Here is a 14,494-nt window from a genome sequence, read left to right on the forward strand (position 1 = left end):
ACCAATCGGGATCTCGAAAAGGTTTACTGAATACTTCAAAACAAAGAATAAGAAAACATGATTAGAACGAGGAAACTGGCCAGGCTACATCACATTGAAATAACAATCTAAATGCTTCCGTTACACACAAAGTATTAAATTTAATTTATTTCATTTCACTTTCTGAAAGAGTAAAAAATGATATACATGTTTTTTTTTTCTTTTCCTTACAAGAACATTAGAATCTGGGGTTTACCTTTTGCGCACTCCATCCCAAAGTCACATAAAACAAATCTCATTTAAATGGATGTAGTTTTCTTTGTTGAAATATCCCACTTCGGAAAGAGATAGAGAAAAATAAGACTTTAAATATTTAACTCCATACCAATTAAAATAGAGGTTTTTTGTGACAAAACTTCACACATGTTGAATTGTGCATATGATAATTGACAAGTTAAGGCCATCTCCAACCGAAGGGTCCGAAGACCAGAGGGCTGAAAATAGCCCGAAAACCGTCTCCAACTGAGGGCTAGGCTAGAGGGCTGGGTAGAAAATATAGCTTTCTTGTCGGTTATAACCGACAGGATTGGCCGTTGTATTCAAATTTTTTTTTTTTTTGGTTTTTTGGGCCAATTTTTTTTTTTTTAATTCTTAAAATTTCTATTTTTTTTTCTTATAAATACCTAAACCATTCATTAAATTTAAATTCTAATTTTTTTGGTTTTTTGGGTCAGTTATCATTGTAGTTTTTAAATTTAAGTTGTTGGATTTGAATTTAAGTTGTTGTAGTTTTTAAATTTAAATAATAAATTATGTATGGCCCTTTGCCCCTCGGTTGGAGACGATTTTTTGTGGTAGGGCTAAAACGAGCCCTCTGGCCCTCGATTGGAGACGGAGGCAAATATGATTTTGTACTGTTCATTAAAATATTAATATCTTGGAGAATCTTGGAGGACCAGAGGGCTAAAACAAGCCCTCTGGCCAGCCCTTAGTTGGAGATGGCCTAAGGACAATATAGATATTATAAAAAGTATGTCTTTAACATGTCTCTGATAATTTGACATTCTTCTCTCTATTCTTTATTTATTTTGTACTATTCGGAAAGTAATTAACAAGCAAATTACAATATATAATCCAAGCGGATAAATTTTAGTTCTTTCTCTTTTTGTTTTTACAAAAGCCCATATGCCCAAGAATCTTGACCCCAGCTGCTGAAGTCATCATCCCACAAGCCCATGCTGTCATTGTTCTGGTTGTTGTTGTTGCTGTAATCACAGTCAGGCCACTCAAAATCTGGGAGGTACAAGTCTTCAAGAAAAATGGATGATGAATTTGAAGAAGAAGATGAAGAGGTTGATGAAGAAGGAGCACAAGGAACTAAAATCTCATGGGGCTCAATTAGCGGAACTTCATCTATGCAGAATCCATCAATCAAGAACTCCATTTTATCCAATTCATCACCTTCCATGTTTTTGGAATCTTCCTCTTTGGCTTGAATAGGGTTGTTTTGGCCAATTTCAAAGCTGTCATTAGCTGCACAAGATTGTTCTTCTTCTCCTTCTTGTTTTTGACTTTGTGATTGGTGGCTTTGATTATTGACATTAGCAATTGGTTTGTGGGTGAGAGGATCAATCCCCATTTTTCTCAACTTCTTCTTGATGTGGGTGTTCCAATGATTTTTTATCTCATTATCTGTTCTTCCAGGGAGATGAGAGGCAATCTTAGACCATCTGCCAAAATGGAAAGTAAAACATCATTTAATTTCGATGATACGATGTTTGAAACCTCTAATGAAGAGGTTGGTGAAGCCGAACATAATTGCAATGAGCTTGAAAACTGACTTGATTAAACAGCCTAACCCACATATACAACAAGAAAAACAATATTTGACTTGAGCACACAAGAAAATAAAGAAGAAGAAAAAAATAATAAATAATTGTTTGCAAGTGCTTTTCGCATCATGAAAAGTGGATTGACTTTGTGGCCACATGAAAGCTCCAAGTAAATGTCCTTTAAAGATTAAAAATAGGAGAATATACAGAAGGACGACTTCATATTCAGCACAGTTGAATTCGATGGATATTTATCAACATGCAGTTATTTTATTTATCTCAAGACAAGAGATAAAAAGTTTAAATTAAAAAAAAAAAAAAAAAAAAAAACCAAAGGGAATATATGTTGGAGTGGGTGTAAAAAGCGGAGTAGGATTTTTTCTTCTCTTTTGTTTTCTCTCCTTCCTTCTCCTTTTATTTGAAATTAAGATACATCAACATTTTATATTAATTTTTTATAAGCAGAAAAAGATAAAATAAAGAATGTAAAAGGAAAAGACGAAAGGAGATAAAAAAGAAGAGAAGAGAATTCTAGACCGTAAAAACCTTAAAAGTCTCGTTTCCGAGGAATTGTGCAAAATCTGGTCTTCTACTTGCAAGGTTTTATATTTATTAATATTTTCATTGAATTTACAAAGAACATAATCTGTTATTAACTTTAGGAGTGGCAGACAGCTCAACAACTCTTGAAACTTGCTTTTGGAAAAAGCACCTTCCTGAAATGAATAATCACAAACCTGTTGCCAAGTTGAGCATGAAGATCAATGACCATTTTCTCTTCATATTCTGATAAAAGACCTCTCTTCAAGTCTGGCCTCAGATAATTGGTCCACCTCAGCCTGCAACTTTTTCCACACCTTAATAATCCTGCAATTAGACCAATCCACCACATATAGTCAATGAACTGTTTACCATTTTTTTCTTCACTTTTTCTTTTAAATTTCACATTAATTCGGGCAATCACGAATTTTAGTTTGCAGGTGGTTTATTAAGCTCACTTCCTCCTCAGATTAAAAAATAAAAAATAAACAATAAAACCAAAAGCAAAAGAGTTTGAAGCCACCGTTTTCGGTTTTTTAAGAGGAATGAAAAATAAAAAACAAAGATCAAGGGGTGAAAAAATGAATTAAAACAAACCCCATTTGTGAAAACAAACGAGAAACTGGTTAAATTTTTCAGATTTAAAAGATTAACAGATAACAAATGTTCTCCCACCCTTCTCCTCCCGAAGGAAAGAAAGAGAGTGAATAACAGAGCATTCAAATTTGCAGAAGCTCTCTCTGTCTCTCTCTAAAATGGCCATGGAGCGAGAAAAATGAAGTATATAGATGATCTGATATGAGACCTGCAAGCTTAGGGACAGCTCTCCAGCAGCATTGGCCATTGGCGAGGATGAACTTAATGAGCTTCTTGTCCTCTTCAGCTGTCCATGGTCCCTTCTTCAACCCAACTTTGTCACAGCACGGTTGCCTTCCCATTGAATATTCCTCACCAAAATCAACTCACCCACAAATTAGCTATAATATGAATAGCTAGCTCGATCAACTAGTTTTGTGATATGAGAGATGCGCAGATAACAAGGTTAGACTCATACCACTACCCACCCATATATATACACGCACAACTCATAAAAATATTAATATAACAAAAATGATTCAAAAATACCCCCAAGGCTAAGAAGACTTCCCTTCTATGGACTTTTTGCTTGGCTTAGTTGGTTGGTGTATTTTATTTGTTTTACCTTCTCTCTCTCTCTTCTTATTCAACATTTGTAATTCACGAGTTACGTTCAAATCAAGTGGTTAAAATCGTTTATCTTGACATTAAAACTATGTATTCAATATATTAAATTCATATTTTTACAATGAAGTAATAAAGTTTTGTTACCGTATTCACTTTTTTTTTTTTAAAACACCAAATAACGTCATTACAAACGCAACATCATTACATATAAGTTCAACTATTATAAATGAATCTTGTATGTATTAGAGAGTGTGTCAGTAATTCTATCGACTTAACGTGGCAAATAATATTCTTTCTTTCAATTTTTCTCCAATTCATATTCATTTTGATTCCCTACTTAATCTTTTGGAAAATTAAGGGAGCTTTTCCTCCTACTTTGTGTATACAGTGTTGGCATGCTGCGGGTAACGCGTAACACACGTGAGAGGGTCTTAATCAGAAAGCTCCACCTCATCAACATCCATTGCTTGGGTATGAAGCGTGAGACACTCCATTAGTCCATTCCCTAACACACCATTGAACATAAAACGACACCGGCACAAATCTTGAAGACGAAAATATGCCAGGAGGATCCTCGTGGGATCCTCTTTGTGAAGATCTTGGGGATCCTCTAATCACATTCGTTCATCGTATATCGTGCGATCAGAAATTATTGTAATTTTTTATATTTAAAATTGAATATAAACCGTACTTGATAAAAACTAACTGCACGATATACGATGAACGGATATAATTGGAGGATTCCCGAATCCTCACAAAGAGGATTCGGCGAAGTTCCTCTCTCGAAAATATGGAACCCTAATAATATACGCTTTTTGTACTTGTCGTCCTAACTTTAAAATTTACACTAAAAAAAACAGTACCATAGGTATGATGGTTCCTTAATAGTCGTATACATACCAAGCAAAAATAACAAATAAAAAAAAAATCAACCAAAATTGGAGATGAATAAGTTCAAATGAGAAGATTGCTAACATTCTTCTTTGGTGAGAACCAAACCATGGGGACATATCCTCATTTGACCACCTTACCTCGCCTCCCTCATCACTTGGGTTTATGAAATTTCCCTCTTTGATCATCATTATTATCACAGACAATATGAAATCTATGAGTCATTTACAACATCAAGTATTTTGTGCAATAGATGAGAAGATTAATTTAAGTGCTGGTATGATTGAGAATTTATTTTTATTTCAATATAATACAGTTTAGTCGCCTTAGTTAATTAATTATCAAGTTAAATCATCATCTACATGTACTTATATTGTTTTAATTTGAAACTACTTCTTCTTTTGGGTCTGATAAATGCACTATACATTTTTTTTTTAATATTTAGATTTTGTACACGCCATATATGGTCCAACACACTTTGGTTTGAAGCAAAATTTTCCATCTGCGTATACATGGAGTTCTTTTAACAATTTGTAATTTTCTAGTTTGGACTGGTAGGAAGTTTGATCAAATATTCTAAGGTAAATTACACAAAACTACCTTAATTAGGGATCGAATCACAATCTCATACCTTATATTTTAAATATTATAATGTCATACCTTAATTTATAAATTCGTTGTAATGTCAAACCTCCGTTAAGTTTTCTGTCAATTTGACTATTAAATGATGACGTGGTAGGAGCAAACCCACGGACAAGGATTGTCTGCCCTTCCACTTCCAGTGCCCTCCTGTTTGTGTGGTCACGGTTAAGCCACATCAACATTTTATATTACTATTCATTTTTGTCTTATTATCTCTATAAAAAAACAATATAAAATGTTGACATGGTTTAACCGTGACCACACAAAACATGATGGGAGGACATCGGAAGTGGGAGGGCAGACAATCCTTGTCCCAAACCCACTCCTTTGGAATTAATTTTTTTATTAATTATTAATTTTTTTATTAACAATGAAAATTAATTAAAAAAATACTCTCTCCTCCTTTCTACCCAGACATCATCCTCCCCTTCCTCATCCGTTCCCCTTCTTCCTCGTCCTCCTTAAACACAGCCACCATCCTTCAAACTCTCTCAACTGTCGAACCCACTCCCATCCCTAATCCCTCAATCAACCATTGAGTCCGCTGTCGCAGTGAGATTAACGACGATAAAACATGCAATCGAATAAAATTTAAAATCAAGGGTGCAATCGACGAGATCTCTAGCGAAGCGTGAAAAAAAACCTGTGGACATGGGATTTCTTTTCACCATATTTATGTTTGGTGGGGAGTGGGATCGACGGAGGAGAATTGCAGAAGGTTGGGGTGGATTAACTTTTGGAGAAGGGAGCAGGGGTCGACGGAGGAGGGGATGGGGTAGGGAGCTTCGTAGACTTCGTTCGTTGGTGATGGGATGGGGCAGGGAGCAATTCATGGAAGCTTCCACTTGAGAAAGGAGAGAGAAAAGAGGTCACCAGAATTCGCACAGGTTAGAGAAAAAGAGAGAAAGAGAGAGAGAGAGAGAGAGAGAGAGAGAGAGAGAGAGGCTCTCTGAGATGTCGATGGCAAGACCACAAAATTGGTTTTTGATGAAGCCCAAACCCGAGAACCAATCAGATCGAGTTTAAAACGGCGTCGGAGAGCCCGCTGATGTCGATCCAGATGAGGAATTTCTCAGAAGATTCGATGCTAGTGTGCGTAGAGGAAGGCTTTAGAACGATGATTGTGGAGTTTGATGATCTAAGCTTGATATGCATGCTACGGAAAGAGCAGCAAGAGGACAGCAATCTTGGTTGCAGAATTTGAAATTGGAAGCCTGCCATCCATGGTCGGCGTCAATGAAGAAGAAAAGGGATGATGATGAAACCTAGGTTCAGGGTCAACACCAATCCATAAACATTACACAATTGAATTTTATTTAATATAATTGTTTTTAATATGTTAGTCAATATAATTGTTTTAACATTTTAAACAATTATTTTTTTTTGCCACGTGGCACATTTTTTTATAGCAATTAATCAAATATGTGAAATTTATATTTACCACATCATCATTGAACAACCAATCTTACGGATTGATTAATGAAGGTCTGACATTGCAACGAATTCATAAAATAAGGTATGACATTGCAATGTTTAAAATATAAGGTATGAGATTGTAGTTCGGTCAAGGTGGTTTTGTGTAATTTACCCAAAATTCTACTTCCTTAATTGGTGTCAGTTTTGGTGGAGATTTTATCATTAATAGCCTCAGTTTGTGTGGAGATTTTATCATTAATAGCCTAAACTTGACCCCCATTTTTATAAATGTCAAGTTTTAGAAAAAATTTCAAATATGACAAAACACTCATGCAAAAGTACCCAAATACCCTCAAAATTTGACCCTCAAATGCAGAAGCTGCTGTCTGTGTTGTGTCATTGAATGCAAAGCCATTGTTCTACTATCCAGGGAAGAACTTCATGCGAAAAAAAAAAACCCAGAACCTTGTAGGATTCATAATATTTCTTATTTATTTTTAAGAACAGTTAAAATACAAACTACAGTTGAGCCAAAATTGTGAAAAGGATATGGATTTGTTTATCAGATGAAAAGTTCTTCATGGGTGTTGTTCAAATGAAAATAGTGGTTGATGTCTTGAGATGAAATTGACTTTTCACCTTTGTGCTTTCAAAGAGAAAGGTAGAGATACATGTTTATAAAAGGAGAATCAATGATCTTGATTAAGAGTATATTATCAGTAAAAATAATTACAAGTGAAAAAAAAAATAGGAATTTTGAGAGAGAGAAGTTGAAGACAATTCAATAAATGTGCGCAAAGCATCGCTTGGTAAAATTGTATCTATGGTAATTTTGAGAAGACGACCTTTGAATTTGGAAGTTTGCTTGGCAATTGGTGTGCGGCTCCACTGTTTTCTCCTCCCTCTCTGGCCGGGTTTTGGTTTTGGGTGTAATTGGGTTAAATTATGAGGGTTTTTGTGTCTGTGTCTATGTCTGTTTAAATGAATTTTTTGGTATATTTGAAAGTTTTGATAAAAACTAACATTTTTGAAATTAAGGGTTAAATTTTGGTTATTAATGATAATAACTCGTTTTTGTGAGGATGTGAAATTAAAAAAATCTAACATCGGTGAAAGTAGAAATAATGTAAGGGCTTATAAGTAAGTTGGGTTATTTATCATATTGTCAATTAGTTTTATGGTAGAACTCCAACTTTCTTCATGATATCAGAGCAGGCTAACCCACATGTGAAGCTCAACGACCACACGTGCTCCACGTCACCCAATTTGCGTTGTTCACGTATTTGGCTTGAAAATTCGACACACGTGAGGGGACGTGTGAGGATGTGAAGGTTTTTCAAGCCTCATAGGGGGCGTGTAAATATGTGAAAGTAAAAGAGTTGGTTTTATGGTAGAATCCCACCTTTCTTCAATTTTGGGTTGGAAACATTCTCAATTGATGCGTTCTTATGAATCGATTTGCATATCTTGATCACATGTGTCCTTGTTGTCTATATTTTCCTCATTTGTTCCCGTAAAATAAAATTAAGTCATCACATAAATCTATCAAGTGTGTGTTCGTTGATTATAATTCCTGCTCTAATTATAATAAGGTTTCACCTAAATCTATCTACAAAGTTGTCACTTAAATCTAGTATATGAGCGTGTTCATTGGTTATGCCAAGTTCCACCATCGAAACACGACGCGAAGAAAACCTTTATGATAGCATCCCCATTCCAGACGAGCGACATTACTGACAGTGCTGATACTACCAACACCAACAGGATCCTCTCCGCATCATTTTGGTGGGGATTTTGAAAATCCGTGAATTATGTCCGTTCATCGTACATCGTGCGGTCAGTTTTTGTCAAATATTATTTGTGTTTAATTTTAAATAAAAAAATTTAAAATATTTTCTGACCGCATGATGTACAATAAATGGACATGATTAACGGATCCCCAAATCCTTACAAAAAGGATCCGGCGAGAATCCGAATTCCTACCAACATTCACTTGCAGGGAAATAATCGTAACTTGTCAGCATTATGAAACCCTAACGAAATCTTAGACCAACTGCTTTGGTACGGAAGCAAAGGTAACACATAAAAATGTAAATTACAGCAAACTCTCCTGGATACAATTTTCAGCCTACTCGAGTTGCCAGCCTATGTTTCAGTTCAAATGACAAGTTTTTTTTTTTTTTTATCAAAACCACTTGTGTCTTCCATTTTGGCACGTATAGATGTAGTTATACATCAAAACAACTTGTTTTGATGTATATTTATTCGATAAGTGAAAAAGACGAAAATGCCCATAGTTGGCTAAACATAATTATACAAGAACGTATTTTATCCTTATAAGCTTCGTTGCATTTCTTGGCATATTTGGATAAAGCTCGATCCCACGAGCGCGTAGACGAAGATCGTTCGTCAAACGAAGTTATAATGAAGGAGATATAAAGAAGCAAAAGTAAGGGGCAAAATGGTCATTTGATCATTAATCTAGAAGCTCGAGCTTTGTTGGAGTAGCCATCTGAGGTGCCACTTGTGTGGCTGTGATGGAGAGAGGGGAAGAGAAAGGAGGGAAATGAGGGATTGGGGTTACCCAATCAGGAAGGGAGGAAATGAGGGAAATGTGGAAAGAGAGAACGAGGGAACCAATTTTCCCCCTTTTGAATTGTTTCCCTACGTGACCCAATCCGGTTTTGGGTAACAAATTCTGGTGATTTTCATCGGATTTTTCGATGAATTCCACCCAACCACCATCTGCACACTCCACCCTGACCTTCATTCTCCCATTTCCAGCAAAAGCCATTTTGGACTCAGTTTCACGAAGAACGGCACCAATGGGTGCGATAGTTCCTCGCCAGCAATCCACCATTTTTGAAGTGTTTTCCTTCCACCACCACCACCAAAAGACTCCAATTGGGTTTCCATTCAACGAAAACCACTGCCTGCGGAGGTGCGTGGCCAGTGGGCCGACATTGCCTTTTAAGTTAAATTTGATATTCTGATTTCATATTTGATATCCATTTGATATGATTCGATGGTTTGAATCTAGTATTGAACATATCCGCCAGTTGGAATATTTTTAGTAAATGATTTCAATATGACAATGAACTAGGAATAGCTTGATCCTGTTTGAGAGTACGTAAGTAGTCTAATAAAGAAGTTAGATGCAGCAATAAAGTAACAAAAATAAATTTTGAAAATTGTCAAGTAAGGAAATTTATTATGGTTAATAGTGTAAATGTCAACCATGTTAGTGTTTTGGCCAACCACCAGATTTTGCTTCTGATTGGATCGTTACACTAGCCTTGGAATTTCTATGCCAAAATTTCTAATGTTAGAATTTCTAAACTTCTAACGTTTGAATAAATTTTAAAATTTTGTTTCAAATTCTCAATAAGATCCATCCTCGTCAAACACTTCCAAGGATGCAAAAAAAATTTACTCTTTCAAAACTCATGGCAAGTGAAGTGCACAATATTTGCACTTTATTAATTTAAACTAAATTCCTATGCCTCAAAAATCAATATACATCAACATTTAGAACAACGGATTGGATATCGTTTGATGGGAAACACTTGAGTGTTGGGGTCGTATATAAAGAAATTCAAAACTTTCATTCTTAAAAACTACATGCATGGCATAACATTGAAAATTGACTTACAAATATAATGGAGAACCTGAATTTGGCATGAAAATCGTATTCACCCTTCGAGATTAGTTAAGTAATGGTTGATATATTCCCATGGAATAACTTTCAAGATTATTGCGAGATGAAACAAATTCCATATCTTTGGAGAGCATCATCCTTAATGCTCAAATTTACTCATTGTCGTCGAGTATTCCAATTTTTCTTACTAAAAAGTTAAGATCCTTTGTTGTACAATTCAATGTCTCAATGAGTCATACATTCATGTCATGCAGTGGGCTATTATTGATAGATTGCATCGGAAATGTACATGTACAAACAGTGTTCATCTTTCTCATGCTGCAACCTCTATGATAGAACTTCTTGTTTCCGCATGTTATGCACTTTTCATAACAAACTCCGTTGGATTCATAAAGTTCGATAACCTGTCAATTAAGATAATTATGCCTACAAAGGTCTTGATGATTCTCATTCCCTTGAATCAACATGGAATTGTTCTTATGATGAAGGGATATGGTATGTCAATCATCATCAAGTCCTTTACCCACTTTATTATACTTACAAGCATAGCTATATCTGTTCCAAACAAAACTTGATTACTACCATATAACAGTGGTGTAGAAGAAAGTGTGATGCTGACTAGGCAATACTGTCCAACCCAATTTTCAACTGAGACCTACTCCAGTTTCACAAATAAATCCCGTACCTTCAACGCAAAGAAGTAAAACCATGGACAACCCAAACAACACTATGGCTGAAAATTTCAATGTTTATTTTTGCTTTGATGATGTTCTAGTGTTGAAATTTTCTTGGCCGAAGTGCTAGCGTAAGAATTTCCTTGCCGAAATTTCTAATGTTAGAATTTTTAAAATTCTAACATTCAAACAAATTTTAAAGTTTTGTTTCGAATTTTAAATAAGATTCACTCTCTTCAAACACTTTAAAAGGATGCAAAATTTTCGACTCTTTAAAAAATACATGCCAATTTTTTCTCTCCCAAAAGCCACAAGATGCAACACCAATATCTTTGGGTGAGTAATTGCTCGAAAAGAACAAGTGCAACGACTTCTCTTTTTTTATCTTTTTCAATTAGAAATCGGCTGCATCAATTTCTCAGACGGCAAGTGATGCTGCCTTATCTTTCTCGCACTCTCCAATTGCTTTCAACAAATTCCTTATATCTGTGCTTCCCACTAACCCTAGCTAGTCACAAGCTACATTGTGGGCTAGCATTGGAATTTCCTTGCCAAAATTTCTAATGTTAGAATTTTAAATTCTAACGTTTGAATAAATTCTAAAATTTTGTTTCAAATTCTCAATAAGATGCATCCTTTTCAAACACTTCAAAGGATGCAAAAAATTTTACTCTTTCATAACTCATGGCAATCAAGTAAACAACGTTTGCACTTTATTACTTTAAATTAAATTCCTATAATTCAAAAATCAATATAATACATCAACCTTTAGAACAAAGGATTGGATAGCGTTTGATGGGAAACACTCGAGTGTTGGGGTCATATAACAAGAAGTTCAAAACTTTCATTCTTTAAAACTACATGCATGGCAATAACATTGAAAATTGACATACAAATATAATGGCAAGCATGGATTTAGCATGAACATCATAATAACCATTCGAGATCAGTTAAGTAATGGTTGATACATCCACATTCAAGAACTTTCAAAATTATGGAGAGATGAAACAAATTCCATATCTTTGGAGAGCATCATCCCTAGTGCTCAAGTTGAATCATTGTCGTCGAGTATTCCAATTTTTCTTATTGAAAACTTGAGATCCTTTGTTGTACAATTATATGTCTCAATGAGTCATACATTCATGCCATGCAGCGGGCTATTATTGGTAGATTGCATCGGAAATGTATTTACCTTATGTACAAATAGTTTTCATCTTTCTCATTAGTTTTTTCTCATACTACAACCTCTGGTAAAACTTCTTGTTTCTGCATGTTGTACACTTTACATAACAACTCTGTTGGATTCATAAAGTTCGATAACTTGTCGATTAAGATAATTACGCCTACAAAGTTCCTCATTTTCTTCAATCGACATGGAAATGCTCCTATGATGAAGGAATATGGCATGTCAATAATCATCATCAAGTCCTTTACCCACTTTATTACACTTAGAAGCATAGTTTTATCTGCTCAAAACAAAACTTGATTACTATCATATAACAGTGGGTGTAGAGTAAGGTGGGATACTGACTAGGCAATAGTGTCCAACCCAATTTTCAACTAGAACCTACACCAGTTTCACACATCAATCCCGTACTCGAATACAAATAACTAAGACCATGAACAACCTAAACAACACTATGGCTGAAACTTCCAATGTTTGTTTTTAGCTTTGCTGAAGTTTTAGTGTTGGAATTTTCTTCGACGAAGTGCTAGTGTAAGAATTTCCTTGCTGAAATTTGTAATGTTAGAATTTCTAGAATTGTAACGTTGAAACAAATTTTAAATTTCAGTTTCATATTTTAAATAAGATGCACCATCTTCAAGCACTTCAAAAGATACAAAAAAATTTATTCTTTCGAAAGCACATGCCAAAATTTTCCTCTCCCAAAAGCCACAAAATGCAACACCAATGTCTTTGGGTGAGTAATCTCTCGAAAAGAATAAGTGCATCAACTTCTCTTTTTTTCAAGTAGAAGTCGGCTGCACCTATTTCTCTGCGGCCTTATCTTTCTCACACCCTCCAATTGCTTTCAACAAATGCCTTGTATTTGTGCTTCCCGCTAATCCTAGCCAGTCACATGATACGTTATGGGTTGTTAACAAGCAATCAACTTGGGGTTGAAACAAAACAGAAAGGCCCAAGTCTTTTATTTTGCAATGCACATGCACGTCTTTTATTTTGTTCTCAGTCCCAAACAATATGCAAGTCCATTTGGTCATGTCCTTTATCGATCCACGCAGATTTCAAATACAAGTCGGCTTTAAAAGAGAAATGTTGTGTTTCAACCTTCACTTGATTTGAAATTGAAATGGTTATTGAAATGGTTACAGAGGAACAATGGTAGTTTTGGTAGGCCGAACCCATGGAACTGGACCAAAATGCCGTGGGCCTTGGATCTTGATCACTCACACTCAAGTTATAAATAAGAAAGAAAAAAGTAACTAGGCTGAACTCATAGAACTTGACCAATTGGATTGGTGGTAAAGGGACTTCAACAATGACAAACCGAGCATATAAGGTCGGCTAGGCTAGCCTTTTGGGGTCCAACTGGAGGCGACCTAGTCGATGCCCACCCTTGGAGCCAGGGTTAGTTTTTGGCTATGTGAGACGGGGAATATGTGTATACGGGTGGCTGTGACACAGACAAGGAAGGGGTACGAATTCTAGTAGCAACTCACTACTATTATTTCAAACATGGCCCCCTATGAAGGCCGCGAGAGGAGCATGAAGGAAGGCCGTGAGAATAGGGGTGGGTCCGGTGCCATTCGGTTCCCTTTTTTTGCCAAAATCGAAAACGAACCGAACTTACTATTCGGTCTAGTTTTGTTTGGTTTTGTTTTTTGTTTATTTTCGGTTCGGTTTACTTTCGGTTCCGTTTTGGTGCCTTTTTTAGTTCGGTTCGATTTTTTTTAATTCTTTTAACTTGATAAAGTTATCTTTTTAACCAAATCAAACATCCATAATTCTAAGTAAAAGACAAAACTTTATCCTTTCAACCAAATGAATCAACCCAGCAAGGCTAAAAAGTTGTAAAAAAGTGAGAGATTTAGAGACAAAACGAATATGGAGTGTGAGGTTTATGAGGATTTTAATGTTGGACCAAAAAATGAAGTGCAACGTGAGAGATTTTTCAGCTTTTTTTTTTTTTTTTTACAGCGTGAGGATTTTGTTAGAGAAAAGGCCACTGATGAGGGTATTAATGTTAGAAAATTGAGGATTTTTAATGTTGCACCAAAAAAAATATGAGAATATTTTACTATATAGAAAACAGTATGACAGATAAATGCAAAAAAAAAAAAAAAAAAAAAAAAAAAAAAAAAAAAAAAAAAAAAAAAAACAGAGCTCTTGAAAGGCAGAGAGACAAAGTGAGGAGAGATAGGATAATCAAATTTATAAAAATAATTAATTTGAATATTATATAAAATAATTAAATATATTTGTTCGGTCGATTTTCAAATCATTGAAACCAAAACCGAACCAACCAATTTCAGTTCGGTTCAGTATTTTTTATTTCGGTTTGGTGTTCAATTCCTTTTTTTTGAATCCACCCTTACGTGAGAGGAGGATGATTATTTCAATTTTTTATACGATCAAATCATGTTATGGATTTTTTGAATATTTTATTGCAAGATCTATCAACTTGATACAACACAAA

The 14,494-nt window shown here is 35.1% G+C and overlaps 1 protein-coding gene across 1 annotated transcript; it reads right to left on the reverse strand.

Annotated features, from left to right (window-relative positions):
* Positions 1–1,032: 1,032 nt before the first annotated feature.
* Positions 1,033–3,386, reverse strand: LOC137708873 (transcription factor MYB20-like). The gene is made up of 3 exons (XM_068448034.1): positions 3,157–3,386; positions 2,549–2,678; positions 1,033–1,709 (listed from the first exon to the last, which is right to left on the reverse strand). Exons 1-3 carry the CDS (start codon positions 3,287–3,289, stop codon positions 1,151–1,153), a joined length of 822 nt encoding a protein of 273 aa, XP_068304135.1. The 5' UTR covers positions 3,290–3,386; the 3' UTR covers positions 1,033–1,150.
* Between the last annotated feature and the right edge of the window lie 11,108 nt (positions 3,387–14,494).

This window comes from Pyrus communis, chromosome 11 (assembly GCF_963583255.1).
Source record: "Pyrus communis chromosome 11, drPyrComm1.1, whole genome shotgun sequence".
In the NCBI taxonomy this organism is placed as follows: Eukaryota; Viridiplantae; Streptophyta; class Magnoliopsida; order Rosales; family Rosaceae; genus Pyrus; species Pyrus communis.